Raw genomic sequence first — 18,855 nt, forward strand, 5'->3', positions numbered from 1 at the left:
ACGGCAATATTGAGTTACAAGATTTTTTTCCTGATGCCAAAGCTGATTTATCAAGCTTTCATGGTCAGTAAAGTTTTTTCATCAAGCAACTGTTACAATAAAGACTGAAACATTTGGTTACACTTATACAAGAAAAAAACAATACATAAGATAATGAGGTGCGTCTGAAGCTGTGCAGTACAGATGGTGTGTTTCACACAATACGAGAAACAAGTAGGAAGCTAGATTTAGAATAGAGGTGTTAACTGTATATATTGTTTCTCCGTGTATAAGTGTAACCAAATCTTCCAGCTTCTATTGTAACACTTATCTGCAGAAGGGATTTTAGTGGTCCTGAAAGCTTGCAATTCCTCTTGTAACGTCAGTTTACACAACGTTTGATTTCTGTGCATCTCATTAATGTATAGTCCGCCTCCCAGATTCTTAGCATAAGCAGTCTCATAGACTTCAATAGAGTCTCAATGAAAAATAAAAGTATTTTCCATTAAGACAACACAAATCTCAGTCAAGGAAGGGAAGAAAGGCACAGAGTATAAGAAATAACAAAAAAAAAAGAATTAAAAAAAACCTTTCTTTTTGGAAAGATATATCTTTGCATATTTTCAAATGTAGACAATCTAATACACTTTAAATGCAAAGGTGTTTTACCTCGGAAAAGTCGTTCATTTCCGCTTTACGAACTGCAGATTCTGCCATCCAGTTTCTCAGCACATATATAGGGTTAATGCCTGTAAATAAGAGGCAGTATAAGTACTCTGGTGACATTATGACGACTTACAAAGTTACTTTACCACAGATTTTAAATATATATATATATATATATATATATATATATATATATATATATATATATTTATTAAGAAACACGTTACAAAAGACCAAACATTTTGCCAATTTTACACTTTGCTTATCCCTCCTTAGTTAGGGGAGACGAGCAAGCCACGGAAAGGTGAAAGGTGATATTTTAGCATGTGTGAACAATTGTGTTGTTCCATGGAATTCAGAATGTCACGTGACGTCACATGACCCCCCGGCATCATTTGATGCTTTAGACAAGTTAAGGGGGTGCGCGAGCAGTAGGGGAGAGCAGGCAGATTGGCGCAGGGCAAAATGATTGCGCACCCCTGATCTACATGGTAACCGCATGATACACTTTCTCTCCTCGACACACATTATTATCTGGATTGTGCTATAACCACTCCCCAGAGGCTGCTGTAAATAAACTTTCCAATTATCTCCTCAAGATAGAATTATTGGGACAGTTTTCCTTATTAATATTACTAGACCTCTATCTGCTGCCTTTGATACTGTTGACCCCCTCCTACTCCATATGCTGTATTTTATTGACGTTTGTGAAACTGTCCTCTCTTGGTTTTCTTCCTATCTGACCCCTCCTTCTGTGCTTCCTTTGCCGACACCTCCTGTTATCCCCTCTAACTCAATGTTGATGTTCCCCAGAGCTGGGCCTCTTCTGTTTTCTCTTTACACCACTTCCTTGGGCAAACTAATAAAGTCGCTTGGTTTTCATTACCATCTCTACGCTGGTGACACCAAAATCTACCTGTCTTTTTCTGAGCTCTCTCCCTCTCACCAGCCTCATGTCACTACAGTAATTATCACTCTACTATTTCCTCCTGGATGTCCCACTGCTACCTCAAACTCAACATGTCCAAAACAGAACTAACTCTGCCTGACTTCACACGGACAATAGATAATTTCACTGTCCTCCCAATACCCCAAATCAGATGTCTCTGTGTCATACCAGACCTCCTCTACTTTATACCACACATTAAGTACCTCACCAATTCCTGCCGCTTTCACCTCTGAAACATCGCTAAAATACTCCATCATTACCCAATCATAACTGGATCCTGTAATGTGCTCTTCGTCTGTCTTCCCCTCCAGTCCAACCTAAATGCTTCTGTCAGGGTCATTCTAGGTCTGCTGCTTCACTGTGAAAATCTCTGCACTGGCTTCTTAAACTCAGCAGAATCAAATGTAAGGTTCTGGTTCTCACCTATAAACACAGCCTTGCTCTACATTTCCAATCTATTCCCCAAGTACTCTTCCACACGCACACGCTGATACTGTTTAGGGACAAAGTTAAATTATGCTAGCACCAGAATGTTGAATAGATTGCAAGGGAGAAAGTTGTCAGCCTGTTAGTAGTATGTTACAATAATCCAGACGGAAGAGGATTAGGGTATGCATTAAAGATTGTGCAGTAGATTGAAAGAGGAAAGGGCGGATCTTGGCAATATTACAGAGGAAGAAGCGACAAATTTTGGCCATTCCGTGAATATGAATGGAGAAGGAAAGGGAAGAGTGAAATGTCCCTACTAGGCAACGTGCTTAGATGACATATATGGTAATACTGCTTACTGTGATGGAAAAGGGATATATTAGGTCAGATTTAGGGGGAGATATGAGGAGCTCAGTTTTAGGCAAATTAAGTTTAAAACGGTGGAGCACAATCCACGAGGATACAGCCAGGACGCAATCCGAGCCTTGGGACTGGATTGCAAGTGTGAGGGTAAGGGTGGAAAGATATATCTGCGTATTATCTGTATAGAGATAATACCTGAGGCCAAAAGAGTTGATGACGTCACCAAGTGATAGTGTGTAGAGAGAAAAGTAGAGGTCCCAGAACAGAGCTTTGAGCTACACCAACAGACAGACAAACCAAAGACTCAAAGCTTCCTCTCATTCCCGACTCCAAGTCTGTTCCAGGGCTGCACCCCAACTGTGGAACTCCGTACAGCGCACCATCAGACTCTCCAAAATCATTAATACTTTCAAAAATTCCCTCAAAATCACCACTTTAAAACCACCTACCTAGCACCTCCTGACAAGCATGTGGTTAATGCCACTTTGAGTGTAAAAAAGAAACAAAGAAGTCCAGAGCAACATCCAATGTGACAAAAATACACAGTGAAATACCTATATATCTCTTGAAAAACGGTAATTTAGTTAACCCTTTGGCCAAAGCGTATAAGCCTGCGAGCCACTTTCAAGGCATGAACAGTTTGCAGGTCCCAACACTAACGGATTAAAATCCTTATTTACCTCTATAATTAGTGGCAGGATGGTCCTGGCATTGAACCTGTCACAACGTTTCTTGTTAAATACAATTAGCCTCGCCCAGTAGCACACCTTTTGACACTTATATACATACTGTATATATCATTTGTGGTAATTTTGGGGGGTTTCTGAGAGCTTGCTGGGTATCTGTGTGTTTACCATTTTGAGTGGCCTTATATCCCCACCTATCCTTGTAACATTCAGAGTCCCCTAGGCCAGCGGTGCGCAAACTGTGGGGCGCGACCCCCAGGGGGGGCGCGACACTGCCGACGGGGGGCGCGGGGTTTACAGAGGCCCCGCGCGCTTCCCGAAGGCACTTAAATTAAGTGCCGGGGGAGCTGCAGGGCCTCTGTAAACCTAACTTACCGTGGCTCCGGCGGCTTCCTCCCTGTGTCGCCATGGCAACGCGGCGTCAAAATTACGCTGCGAGGTCATGTGACGTCACGTTGCTATGGCAATGTGACGTCATTACGCCGGAGCGCGGGTAAGTTGGGGTTGGGAGGGGGGCGCGGGAGTGAGGGGACAGCCGTCAGGGGGGCGCAGGGAAAAAAGTTTGCGCCCCCCTGCCCTAGGCAACGCTATTCAGTGTGCCACCTGCAGGTCACGCACTGAACAGCAACAACACAAATAATAATTCCGTGTGACCACAAACAAATTTCAAGCTGCACAATAACGGAGTGACAGCGGAGGACGCGTGGAGCATCGGGGGACATTTGGATATACAACTGGCTGCATCTGTAGGGTGTATGTATTTACATTAAGTTTGAAGTAACAGAGCACCACCTACGATTATATAGCTGACAGGCAATGAGACTTGGGAATGTATTGCAGGTGTGAATTAGGGGTGAACTAACTATCCAGAAGGGGAAGAAACCACACTTCTTAGGCCGTGCTTATAGTGCTGGCGACGTCGCCCGAAAACAAAAGCATTGCCGCCGCCGCGTGTGCTTATAGTGCGTGCGACGGCGACAAAGCGGCGTCGCCGTTGCGAAAACTGGTAGCCGGCAAAATTTGTTTTTTCAAGGGCTGTCGAGTCACGTGACGGCCCTTGAACCAATCAAATTGCCGGAATTACGCAACGACGACACCCGGTCGAAATATTACTTTCGCCGGTGGCAACGGCGACGGGTGACGTCACCCGTTGTGTCGCCGTCGCCATCAACGGCACTATAGGCACGGCCTTAGAGAGCCAGTTGGGCATAGACCTCTTCAGGAAGATGCCTCTGAATTTTAGGTGATCCAAACCATACACCAAGACACCTGGAGTGCTATGTATCAAAGTCTCCCGGCTGAAAAATTGGGGGGAAACTGGAGCAAAAACTGCACAAGATTTATCATAGTAAAATGTCCCGTAGGAAGCAAAGCCAACCTTATTTCAGATTACCTTTCCTCCTACCCCTGCACATACACTTTTTTTTATACTTAAGATGATAATAAATATAGTCATTAAATTGCATTATTTTTTAGATCATTAAATCGAAACACTGACAATATAAACAACTGTCTTATCTTTTGTTAGCAAACATGTCAATTTTAAAACTATTCACGAGACAGAGTTGAAGACTTACTAACTAAATCTAATAGAAAATATATGTTAATTATCTACAGTACTAATAATATTCACTTGAGAAGTTCGCATTGTTCTACATAAACATTGACAGCGTTCTGAAAGATTGAGCAGATAATCAATAACCCCAAGCAAAAGACTCCAATAACCCTGAATTTACATTTTACAGGAACTATATTTACCCAGCAATGAAAAAAACATTGTAGCTACAATTCTGCATCTTTAGAACTTACGTAAAATTATAACAGATTTGCTTATCTCCTGCCCCACAATACACACACACACAATACCCCTCTGAACCACAATACACACACACATACACGATACCCACCCTTTTGCCTATAATTAGGTTTCTGGCTATGCATTAACCTGAAGGAAAATGACACCCGTGACTGATTTAGTAACATGACGTTATGAGCCTTGGGTTAACATCTGTGGTTTGAGAACTTAGTGAATATGTTGCATCTGTCTTCTCTACAGAGGATGTCAATGGGATACCCACACCAGAGAAAGCCTTCCAAGGTGATACATCTTAGAAACTATTTTATGTAATAATAGAAACGGCATTAAACCCAATAGATAAAGTGAGCATTAACAAATACCTTGGTCTAGATTGAATTCAACCCACTTTTAAAGGAATGTAAACATGAAATTGTAGAACAATGCAATGTGCATAATAAGTCTTGCCAGATCTGTACATGATAGTCAGCTCAGCTCAAAAAGTTTATAATAGAGCAGCAGAAGTCACCCCCCCCCCCCAATTTTCTGTAACCAACAGATATTCTACAAGTACTATATTTTTTTATATTTGCCACCTCACTTGCATTTGAATGTTGCCTGTTTTTGCTTAACTGATTTCCCACAGGGAATTGGTTACTTAAAACAATGTAATTGCATATGTCCGGGAGCTGGGCTCCACACACCTGCTGGTTATCGCTCTTTTGGAACTGCAGTGAGCAGCATTGTAGTAGCAGCAGCAGCAGCAGCAGCAGCAGCAGCAGCAGCAGCAGCAGCAGCAGCAGCAGGGAAAGAACCATTTACTTTAAGAGGAAGTAAAATGATAAGAAGTAGAGTTGAAAAGAGAAGCTACTGGGAAGTATGAAAGCTGCTGGCTATCACATCAGCCAGATCTGCTTCAATCTGGCATTCACTCTTTAACGCTATATGAATTACTGTTAGTGTGAGCTAATAAACATGGAGAAGAGTGGGTTCAGTGAAAGGAATTGCGGGTCAGAAGAGGCACCAGGTGTCCAGTTAATAGAAATGATAATGTAATCCTACGCACTTCACCATTTTCACGCCCTTTTACCCATCAGTACTTCCCCTGCATTGAGGGGGCTCAGTTTTGATCCAGAAATCTTACCTGTCATTCTTTGCCTTCTCTCAGGATCTGAATCACCTGGACTGCTAGGTACAACAAACATAAAAAGAATGAGGGTGACATTTAAAAAATCTAAATACGTTCGAAGTTATCACTAAAAGGATAATGAAATAACGGCGGCCACCATGGAGACGCCAAATATGCTGTGATTTGACTCTTTTAGCATCCATTTCTATCCCCTCCGGTAGCAAAAGTCATTTAAAGTACGTTAGTTGATTATTTCTTCAGAGAAGTTAAATTAATTACGTTTGAACACAATGAATAGATCAAATGAAATTTAAAAAAATGCAGATCTCTATAAAAATGGAAAAAACAATAATAAACGATTATAAATATTTGGGGCGAAGGCGACAGACGCTGAATGTCTGCTTTATTACCATGGTGCAGCAATGTGTATATTGAGACGTTTTTTGATTAGACACTTAAGCAAGATAACACAAAGAGGGTGATGTGACAACACACACACACACACACACACACACACACAAAAAGGGTGTTTCTACACTACCATTTTCTGCGTTAGAAGTAAACATTTAATAATACATACAGGCGCAGAATTTAATACACCCAACTACAGTATTTGCATCAAGTAACTCAAATCCAAATAACAAGTTAAAGTACATGGAGCAAAATGTCTTCTTGATATGCTGATGTAAAATGAAAATAAAGCTAAAAAAATGGCCTTCATACATCACTCTCAGAATTTTTATATTTGCCAGTCCCCGTGTTGGTTTCAATATGCAATATGCTATGGTGCTGGTTCTGTAATTAATGACATATAGAAGCCTCACAGTTTTAGAAGAACTAGGCTGTACTTTGGAACCACACTCAGCATTGGGGCTATCGTGGTATGTTGGGGATGTCTTGGAAACCCTCCTAAAGGTCTGGCAGCTGGTGTCAGAACTGGTGCACACAAGTCATGCACAAGAAGCCTGCATTATGTTGTGCCGCTTGCTGATGCAATTGATCCCTGGCGAACAATAACACCCAAGAAAAGGTATTGCTTAATAAGTCATCTAGAAAACGCAAGAAAAGAAAAAAGACGGTATCAGCACCTTTATTTTAAGGTCCTGGGTGGCTGCTGTACCCCTTGAGCTGCGACCTCCACCCCCATTCAAGTGAATGATTCCAAAAACATAAAAACGAAAATACTGATGTATATCGATAAAAAAAAAAACAATGAAATGTGTTTGCAGTTGTATTGATGTCTTAAAACGCAGGTTGGTTATAACATTTTGCATTTGTGATGTCAGTGTCTCCTTTAACCAGTATTGGTATACTGTACAAGCACAGTCCACCGCACTGGGGGGAAAAAAAAGAAAGAATTCAGCCACTAAAGAAAATAAACTGAGGAAGAGAAGACTTCAAACAAAGTCTGGGTTGGAGAAGGAATGCTAATTCAAGTGTGATTAAAGTGAAAGTCCTACAAAGACAAGGATCGGCTGCTGGAAAGTGAGAACACTGTGCCAGACTGTTTGAGGCTACTACTGATTGTGAAGAGGAGATGAGACATATTTCTAAGTAATGCATGATGATAAAGACCATTAAATAAAAAATACTTTTCTGAAAGGCTCAATCAGAACAGGCGTACGTCAGCCAGAAATATACTGGACGCAGAATCGGGAGCTGCTCTACAAATGTAATCTGTGATACGGTTTAAAATGAAACATTGTTTTGGTGATTTTGGTCGGCCTTTCATGCTGTCTGAACGTATTCTTAGTCTATTGGTGCTTTTATACAGACCAGTTCAAACACAAGCTGCCCAGGACATTTAGTAGATTTAATTTGAATGTACAAAAAGCCCGGGAGGCTACAGAATTGTGGCACGTTATTTTCAGCTCGAGGGAAACTCCGGTTTCCAAGATACATACCAGTAAAGGGTACTACTGTGACTTCCAAAAGGAAGCTGCAATGGATGATGTTCCGTCTTCCTATTAACCTATGCGACACAAGACATTTTGACCAGAATTCTGTTTCCCCAGGAAGGGATTGAAATACTGGGACCTTTACAAAGAAGTATTAAAACAGCATAGTTCCACTCTGAGGACCCCCAGGGTTTCATCCTGTACCAAAGTGGTAAAGAAATAAAAGAGCAATGAAGATTGCTGCTTTAAGACCCCAACTGACTCTGTAGCACCGATGTGGTCAGGACATTTTCAGGGTGACCTCAATACCTGCCCCCACAGCTTGGCCTTACCAGGTGAGGGCACAAAACACTGGCATGGAGAAACCTGTGACAAAAGACTAGTCACTTCTCCAAGTGAGCCAGGTTTTATTTTAGTCAATCAATAGTTTGTATCTTCCCTACCATGCTATTTTTTTTTGTACTCCAGGGACCCACATGGTCCTGGAGGTGTTGTCTTTTTTATGTGCTGGTATTTCTGGTCCCTTTTGGGAAATCAACATGGCTGCCTCCCTCCCCTTGGGCCAATAGGAAGTCCCAATGTTGCCCTACTGTATATGGCATTACAGTCTACAATGAATATTCAGAACTTGAAGACTACATTGCCAGAGATCCCTCTGGTAGCAAAGGTTTAAGTGCAGGTGTAATGTAGGAAGGCAGAGCACAAAAGGTAGGAAGGCTATTTTAACCATGTCCCACACCAGATGCCAGTTTGCGGTTATCAGGCAGGGGTGACAGCAGAGGAACCTTATCTGCCACGTTCAGCCCCAGATGTAATATGCAGTGGATTGGAGGGTACTTTTTGTCCGTCCTTGTGTCTGTCTACATGTTGGCTACTGGGAAGTATATTTGCAAAAAAGAGATTGGGTGAGCATCTGGTAATACTTGTAGAAGTGCAGTCAAGTAATCCCAGCCCCCGTCACAAGCTATTAACGTAATAATAATGCAGATGCTGTCACTTTCTTTACACGCTTTGTTTTTTCCAATGATTTAAATACCTTCTGGTGATTAGCAACGTATGCATGAAATGATGATTTCAACCTCCATACATACCAGTCCTGTACAATGAATAATAAATGAGCATGCTAGCGTTTAAGACAAGAATTGTAGCGCTAATTACATGAATAATCATATAGGCTTTCACATACTGTACTGTGCATGGCTCATTATTGACTGAGCTATTATTTCCATCATGTGAATAAGATATAAGACTGTGCACCTTGACTGGTATTCCATTCCTGGGATGTAAGCATGGTGTGTAGTGACCCATATTCTGGGTAATAACACAAACAATGAAAGCACTCTTTTAAAAAAAAATATATTTTTAAATGAACAAAGAGAGGATGTCAACCCGAAATAGTCCCTCCTGGGTCACAGAGATTTGCCCTTTCAATCGGTAGGTCACAGGCGGGCCCCGAGAAGCTTGTCATATGAGTGATGGTTCAGACTGCCATGCCACTCCTCTGAATATGGCATATCAGGGGGAGGTGGAAACTAGGTGAGGACTGTAGTCCAGACCATGTGACAGGAGGAAGACCAAGACTGCATGGAGAGCAAATAACACACAGAACCCCAGCAAGCTCATTTTAGTGGGGGCTCAGGGGTTCCTAAAATGAGCTTGCTGGGGTTCTGTGTTTTGTTTGTTAACTTATTTTCAGCTGTCTCAGCTGTTGGAGATTAAGGGCTCCTACTTCCCAGGGTTTTAAGCTCACCCCTCCCCACTTCCCAAATCAGCAAGTCTTTTTCCTTCTACTGGATATAGATCCAATGTTGTCTTTCTCCCTCCCAATAGAGGTAAATGAGAATTTTAATCCTAATAGAGGTATATTAGTATTTTATCTGGTAGTGTTAGGACCTGTGAACTGGGTCTGCCTTGTCGTGGCTCACAGGCTTACAATGCTTTGGCCAATGGGTTAAACTAAATGACCCCTTTTCAAGAGAATAGTATTTTACTGTGTATTTTTGTCATATTGGATGTAGCATTGGGCCTCTCTGTCGCTTGTTGTATGCATGGAGAGCAGCCAGCCTTCTAAACGGCCTGCCCACCAAGGAGAAAGACTGCCATATGCAGCTACAGTAGGTTATCTTGTACTAAGTGACACTACCTATCAAGTTCTCTTATGACTTGCCTCCCACTCAATCTCCTTACCGGCAAATTAGCCCCCTTCCCTTTCCCCTCCTAATCCCAACATCGGGATATCTGGAAATGTAGGAACCCTAATTGTAAGCTATTTTTTGTAAGCATGTTTCATGTGTTATAGGATTTAGGGCTAAAGAGATTATCCTCCACTGCACACTTCTTACAATATGTGTGGTGTTACAATTTGGAACCATTTTAATATATGTGTATATAATCATATGCACAAAAGAAAAGATACTGCATACACACCTATAATAAAGTGGTATCTAAAGAACCAGCAATATATCTCAAAATAATAGATAGCTGATCGGTGCTCTACAGAGGCGGCACACTTTATTTGACGTTGGCTAGAGCCGCAAGGTTTCCCGGCTGGCTCGTTTCTTTCCCTCAGCGTGCCGCGCGTCATCGATGCGCGGTCACGCTTCATTGGGAGCGTGCGCGCACCCGCGATGTGGGGGATGGCGGTGGGGGGCTCCGGGGGACCCGGCGGACCCGGAGAGGGGAGGGGGAAGCCCCGATCGGAGGACCGATCCTCCGAGGCTCCGGCGCGCGCCCGGGACACCTCGGCGCGCGCTCGGCTTCTGTTGCGGCCGAGACCGGGTAAAGGTCATAATAAAGTCGGCCGCAACAGTAGGACAGATAATAATATATGAAAAAAAAAAAGAAAAAGAAGTCATACAGTAATCACTCAAAATATCCACAAAATATATGACATTTATTAAATCACAAGTAACACAATAGAAACCCCAAAAATTATTAAGAACACTAATTAAAATAAGAAACACTCTGGACTCCAAAATCCACAAATAATGTGCGTATGTATGACCTGGAAAGCAAATACACAATGTTGTGTATCTAAGCTGATGCAAATAAGATCATTCCAATAATACATGACCCAGGGAACACAAAGTGCCCTGAGAAATCATGACCGGACGGGCGTAAATGCACTAAGCAAACATTAAACCTGCGCATGAAATCTTTCTCCTGTGTATGCAGGATAAATGGACATATGTGAACTGACTAACATACAGGCAGTATGTACAGTATGCCCAGTATGCCATGCCAGCATCCTAGAAAATACAAGCGAATGTTCCTGTGGTGCTACCATATAAAAGGAAAGGCAGGAATCTCTGTAAAAAGTATAAAAATGTAAATTAAAATGAATCAAATGTCGCTCATTTTTTCCCCATTGTGTAGCAGCAACAAGTCTTAGGCCGCGATTATAATGCGTGCGACGGTGGGAACAAAATGCAACAGCTCTGTCAGGAATTTTGAGCCAACCAACCATTTCATTTTTTGCGCAACGGCCATGTCTTGTGAGCGGTTCAGCCAATGAGGACGAACCAGCCTGGTGACATCACGGCCACGCCTCCATCTAGAGTGCACACATCGCTCGGGCGACAGGCGCGTGCGATCTCATGCGCTCCATCGCGTGCCCACTATAATCGATGCCTTAAGTATTAAAGGACTTTATATGTCAAATCATGCCTGACCATAAAGGGGAATTCATTTCTGCATCATACACCTACCGTACATGTCTGCATCATACACCTACAGTACACGTCTGCATCATACACCTACAGTACATGTCTGCATCATACACCTACAGTACATGTCTGCATCATACACCTACAGTACACGTCTGCATCATACACCTACAGTACATGTCTGCATCATACACCTACAGTACATGTCTGTGTCATACACCTATCGTACATGTCTGCGTCATACACCTACTGTACATGTCTGCGTCATACACCTACCGTACATGTCTGCATCATACACCTACCGTACATGTCTGCATCATACACCTACCGTACATGTCTGCATCATACACCTACTGTACATGTCTGCATCATACACCTACCGTACATGTCTGCATCATACACCTACAGTACATGTCTGCATCATACACCTACAATACATGTCTGCATCATACACCTACAGTACATGTCTGCATCATACACCTACCGTACATGTCTGCATCATACACCTACAGTACATGTCTGCATCATACACCTACAGTACACGTCTGCATCATACACCTACAGTACATGTCTGCATCATACACCTACAGTACATGTCTGCATCATACACCTACAGTACACGTCTGCATCATACACCTACCGTACATGTCTGCATCATACACCTACAATACATGTCTGCATCATACACCTACAGTACACGTCTGCATCATACACCTACAGTACATGTCTGCATCATACACCTACAGTACATGTCTGCATCATACACCTACAGTACACGTCTGCATCATACACCTACAGTACATGTCTGCATCATACACCTACAGTACACGTCTGCATCATACACCTACAGTACATGTCTGTGTCATACACCTATCGTACATGTCTGCGTCATACACCTACTGTACATGTCTGCGTCATACACCTACCGTACATGTCTGCATCATACACCTACCGTACATGTCTGCGTCATACACCTACCGTACATGTCTGTCTGCATCATACACCTACAGTACATGTCTGCATCATACACCTACCGTACATGTCTGCATCATACACCTACCGTACATGTCTGCATCATACACCTACCGTACATGTCTGCATCATACACCTACAGTACATGTCTGCATCATACACCTACCGTACATGTCTGCATCATACACCTACTGTACATGTCTGCATCATACACCTACAGTACATGTCTGTCTGCATCATACACCTACCGTACATGTCTGCATCATACACCTACCGTACATGTCTGCATCATACACCTACCGTACATGTCTGCATCATACACCTACAGTACATGTCTGCATCATACACCTACAGTACACGTCTGCATCATACACCTACAGTACATGTCTGCATCATACACCTACAGTACATGTCTGCATCATACACCTACAGTACATGTCTGCATCATACACCTACAGTACATGTCTGCATCATACACCTACAGTACATGTCTGCATCATACACCTACCGTACATGTCTGCATCATACACCTACTGTACATGTCTGCATCATACACCTACCGTACATGTCTGCATCATACACCTACAGTACATGTCTGCATCATACACCTACCGTACATGTCTGCATCATACACCTACAGTACATGTCTGCATCATACACCTACCGTACATGTCTGCGTCATACACCTACAGTACATGTCTGCGTCATACACCTACAGTACATGTCTGTGTCATACACCTATCGTACATGTCTGCGTCATACACCTACAGTACATGTCTGCATCATACACCTACAATACATGTCTGCATCATACACCTACAGTACATGTCTGCATCATACACCTACAGTACATGTCTGCATCATACACCTACCGTACATGTCTGCGTCATACACCTACAGTACATGTCTGCATCATACACCTACAATACATGTCTGCATCATACACCTACAGTACATGTCTGCGTCATACACCTACAGTACATGTCTGCGTCATACACCTACTGTACATGTCTGCGTCATACACCTACAGTACATGTCTGCATCATACACCTACAGTACATGTCTGCATCATACACCTACCGTACATGTCTGCATCATACACCTACTGTACATGTCTGCATCATACACCTACAGTACATGTCTGCATCATACACCTACCGTACATGTCTGCATCATACACCTACAGTACATGTCTGCATCATACACCTACAGTACATGTCTGCGTCATACACCTACAATACATGTCTGCATCATACACCTACCGTACATGTCTGCATCATACACCTACAGTACATGTCTGCATCATACACCTACAATACATGTCTGCATCATACACCTACCGTACATGTCTGCATCATACACCTACAGTACATGTCTGCATCATACACCTACAATACATGTCTGCATCATACACCTACAGTACATGTCTGCATCATACACCTACAATACATGTCTGCATCATACACCTACAGTACATGTCTGCATCATACACCTACTGTACATGTCTGCATCATACACCTACCGTACATGTCTGCATCATACACCTACTGTACATGTCTGCATCATACACCTACAATGCATGTCTGCATCATACACCTATCGTACATGTCTGCATCATACACCTACAGTACATGTCTGCATCATACACCTACTGTACATGTCTGCATCATACACCTACCGTACATGTCTGCATCATACACCTACTGTACATGTCTGCATCATACACCTACTGTACATGTCTGCATCATACACCTACCGTACATGTCTGCATCATACACCTACAGTACACGTCTGCATCATACACCTACTGTACATGTCTGCATCATACACCTACCGTACATGTCTGCGTCATACACCTACAGTACATGTCTGCATCATACACCTACTGTACATGTCTGCATCATACACCTACAATGCATGTCTGCATCATACACCTACTGTACATGTCTGCATCATACACCTACAGTACATGTCTGCATCATACACCTACAATACATGTCTGCATCATACACCTACAGTACATGTCTGCGTCATACACCTACCGTACATGTCTGCATCATACACCTACCGTACATGTCTGCATCATACACCTACTGTACATGTCTGCATCATACACCTACTGTACATGTCTGCATCATACACCTACTGTACATGTCTGCATCATACACCTACCGTACATGTCTGCATCATACACCTACAATACATGTCTGCGTCATACACCTACAATGCATGTCTGCAGGCTGCCTCTAACACATTTATATATACTGGACAATGTCAAAGAGCTGCAAATGTATTTCTTATACGCTGTAAACTGCATGTGTTATAATTGAATGCCCAGAAGCTATCAGTAATTTTAGACTTACAGGTAATTAATGCCTTTACCTTTTTAATCTTTGAAGATACAGAGCGACCCAGTCTGGAAATTTCTTGTGTTGACTAAGATCATAAAGTGCAAAATACTCCTGACAAATACAAATGTATGTTAGCTGCAGGGCATGTCTTATAGAAATGTGCATTCTTATGGGTTGCTTAATATGTTAATGGAGAAAAGATAGGGTATAAAGAAACAGGTATTCATTCAGAGTATGTACAGTACGTTGTCAACTAGCAGAGCAAGAGGTAAAAACTAAGATCTGAATATGTCAAAGAATATAAACGCATGCCTCAACAGGACTCTCCAAACTGAAAAGTTGACAATTTGTGTGTTTTAAAAGAGCAATCCAAGCAATATTTGGAGTCAGGAAGGGATGTATTGTTTCCCCTATGAGATTTCATTAGATGATATTTCACTGGGGTTTTGTGTTTGCCTTCCGATGGATCCATATACTGTAAATACAAATATAGGATAAGTATCTGTCGTTGAACTTGATGGACAGGAACAAAAACAATCAGTGGTACAGCCGCCCCTGAAGTGCTGCAGAACTCACCAGCAAAAAGTAAGTTAAAAACAATTTAGTAAACGACATAAAATGATACTAAAAAATCACAAACAAAAAAAGAATACTCGTCCCACGCGTTTCACGCCCACCCTGGCTCTTTCTCCACTGCTCCGGACGAAGCTGCTTGACAGAGAAATGCGTTGAGTGTTCACAACGGCCCCATTGGAGATTCAGGAGAGGAGCAGTGCAGAAGGAACGTCCTCCTGGTTACCTAGCGACCGGACCGGATCCAGGAAGTCATGTCATCGGCAGACGAGGCTCCGTCGAGGGTGGTGAGAACACGACTCACCGCGCTTGTGGGAACCGCCGATATAGCACTACCACTGTTTATTTTGCTTTTATCTGATGTAAGCCTCTAATTCAGAGGGTCATTTGTGGGCTTGTATTAGTGGACATAAAGTTTTATTACCGTCTGCACTATCATTGCCTTTTCCTTTCTGGGTCACCGGTACGAGTGAGACACAGTCACCTCATCTGGCACAGTTTTGTAAACGCCGGATTATTCCACTGGTTTGTGAGTGTAACCATTGGAGATTACATTCATCTAACCCATTGTGTCCTGATATACTACTCTATGTACATTTCTCCATCTCTCCCTGGTACCTATCCTCCGCTCCCCTGTTTTGTGGACTTGATCTGGATATCGGAACATATCTTGTTCAGAGTTAGAGTGGAGGAGTATTTATTTCTTTATTTATTGTATTCACCTCTATACTTGATTGCACATTGTGTGCTGACACTATTTTTTCATTTCGTTTCACTATGTGACACTTAGTGTCACTTGCTTGGCTGTTTTCATTTATTGAAACATCCTTTAATTTTTGCATGTGGATCCTGTACTAGGACTCACATTTAATAATTTATCACACTCACGTTTCAGCGCCACCCTTGATTCTTTGTGTAATAATTTGTTGCCAACAAATAGATAATGTTACTTTAGTGATCTCAGGATACATTGTACTGTAGCTGCTGAGTTACCCTGACTGAAGGATTAATTAAAACGGAAAGGCAGCCATTTAGGGAACTCCAGGAAGCAGAATCTTTGCCCATTGATCATGGGAGAACTAATCGATAGATAGCTTATGTAATTAGTTTTCAATAAAGGTAATCAAAGGCTGCATATATTAAAAGTGCTATTTTAAGTGCTACTTGGACTGCCTTTAAAATAAGCCCCTCCGGCATTAAAAGGGGTAACCAACGCAACAAAGAGGATTATACACTTTGGTCAAGCGGAACCTTTTCAAAGATTATTTACCTTTGATTTTTTGTTGTTTCAAGGACTTGCAACATATTTCTTCTGCAAGCAATTCTAGTATGGGGATATTGTTTAGTGGTGGAAACCCAACTAATACCCCTATTAAATAGTCTGTGAAGCGGCTTGACCCATGTCAGAGATGAATGAGACGTAAAGTTTCACAGCATGGTGACTAGGGGCCGGGAGAGTATGGTACTCAACTTTGGAGAAAACGAGCTCACTAATAGATAGCATTTCGTTTCTCAGCATCAGCTTTTACCAGTCTATGATCATCTAGTCGAGTGGAAACTGCCTGTTTAACCGAAAGTAAAGTCTGCTGAATTCTTCAAAGTGTGTTTAAATCATTGCTAAGGAAAAAGGGAAAAATGGGCTGCACACCAAAAACTTTGGCGCGATTCCTAGAAAAACCTCAGGAAACGTATCCACGGTGCTCAGGCATACACAGTGGGTCTGGCTAGACATGGGGTGTGCGAGATTTTTTAGGGGGTGGGGGGCGCGACGTTTGCAGAACCCTCCGTTCTTCCCCATGCATTTAAATTAAAAGCCGGGGGATCGCGTGAGGCCTCTGCAACTTCACTTACCTTGACTTCGGCGATGCGCGGGGTCACGTGACCTCGAGTTGCCATGACAACGTGATGTCACATGACCCTCCTGTGTCATTTGATGCCGTACACATGGTAAGGTGGGGGACGCGAGCATGGGGGGAAGTGCAGGTCTAGGCCACTCACGTTAAGAACAGTAAAGTTTCAGGGCATCGGCCCCTACGTGATCTGATGAAAGGGCCGATGCCCTGAAACCTTACTGTTCCTTTTTTGGCCACTATACTATTACGAAGTGAATACCTTTTTCAGTGATACCTGTGCGAATTTATTTGTGTGCCGCATACATTTCTTTTGTTCTAAGTCATCGCTAAACCATATCGATAATAATATATTCTAAAGATACCTGCGGAATGCTGAGATTCTGTAGTTGCTCCCGAGTAATCTCACTGAGCTGTCGGAACGTCATTGTAAAATCAGGCTTTGTGTCTTCCATCAGCTATCAGATGAAAACAAATCAGCAATAATGAGCATAAATCCTTTGTTTTGGTTCCCGTCCCAAATCATTTATTGTCAGCATTTTGTTTTGTAAAGATAACGTACGTTAAGAAAAGACGCAATCAAAGTTAAGTCCTGTTCACGTTCACCGAGAAAGCCCAGTTTGGCCCTAAATAGTTCTGTGAATCTGTAAATAATCACAAACAAGTGAAAGGCGTCTGAAATAACGTGCAAGTTTATACACTAATAAAACATACAACATTTTAATCAGGGATTATTTCCAAACAATATACCTTTGGTAATATAGATCTGGAAACCCTCCAAGCACTTGTGAAGCCCTGCAAAACAAATACAGAAATTCAATGTAACAAAAATATTAATGTTAAATGAAAAATGTACATTAATGCATTTTTTTAATACATTTCACCCACTTTATTATAACCTACTTGTATTGTATTATTCTCATTTAAGTGGCTGAAAAGTTTGAATGTATAATGGTTTATAAAGTAGGTCCCAATCAAAACCGTAAGCAAAGCATCAGCATGACTTAAACACAGCTTGTCTAGATATGCACATACCCTGGTTTTGTTTGGTGTGTGCATGCATAATAATGCTTACAAAATATGAAAATAACACAGTTAATGATACATCTCCATACATTTCTGTGAAAGTAAGTTGATGTACCATTAACTTTGTTACCCAGCTCCTCTCTGTATTGAATTCAGGGGAGTTAGTTTAAAATTGTGTAAATATTGTCAACACACGCAAACAGACCAGCAACCCTAAGATATGGGTGTTTATTAAGCAGAGGAGGAAAATATCAAGGACGCAGCATTCTTAAAGGTGCTGTCCCTCGGAGGGGACAGAAAAACAACATTTACTAAAGAGCTTAATCAAATTGGCTTCCTTGAGCAAATGTAACTGTGGTTACAGTAAGTAGTGAGCTGCTTCTGTGGCATGGAAATTAAGCAAGTCCTGTTTTCCTTCAGGGCCTTTCAATGAGAGAGTGTCTGTAAGCCACGTGTATGTTCCAGCTGTAGCCCACGCTATATTTGTCAGAGAGACGATAAGAAAAGAGGAAGTTATGGGGTTT

The 18,855-nt window shown here is 42.1% G+C and overlaps 1 protein-coding gene across 7 annotated transcripts in view; it reads right to left on the bottom strand.

Annotated features, from left to right (window-relative positions):
• LOC142487770 (protein nucleotidyltransferase YdiU-like) overlaps positions 1–18,855 on the bottom strand; it is an 82,413-nt gene that overhangs the window by 4,775 nt on the left and 58,783 nt on the right. For 5 of the 7 annotated variants that reach the window (XM_075587623.1, XM_075587626.1, XM_075587621.1 and 2 more), the window contains 6 exons: positions 18,056–18,100; positions 17,868–17,949; positions 17,671–17,763; positions 14,914–14,993; positions 6,012–6,055; positions 649–728 (listed from right to left, as the gene is read on the bottom strand). In XM_075587623.1, coding sequence (XP_075443738.1) covers positions 649–728; positions 6,012–6,055; positions 14,914–14,993; positions 17,671–17,763; positions 17,868–17,949; positions 18,056–18,100 — 424 coding nt within the window. Of the gene's footprint in view, positions 1–648; positions 729–6,011; positions 6,056–14,913; positions 14,994–17,670; positions 17,764–17,867; positions 17,950–18,055; positions 18,101–18,855 lie in introns of those variants that run through there. The other 2 variants (XM_075587625.1, XM_075587627.1) reach the window with 2 other exon arrangements.

This window comes from Ascaphus truei, chromosome 2 (assembly GCF_040206685.1).
Source record: "Ascaphus truei isolate aAscTru1 chromosome 2, aAscTru1.hap1, whole genome shotgun sequence".
In the NCBI taxonomy this organism is placed as follows: Eukaryota; Metazoa; Chordata; class Amphibia; order Anura; family Ascaphidae; genus Ascaphus; species Ascaphus truei.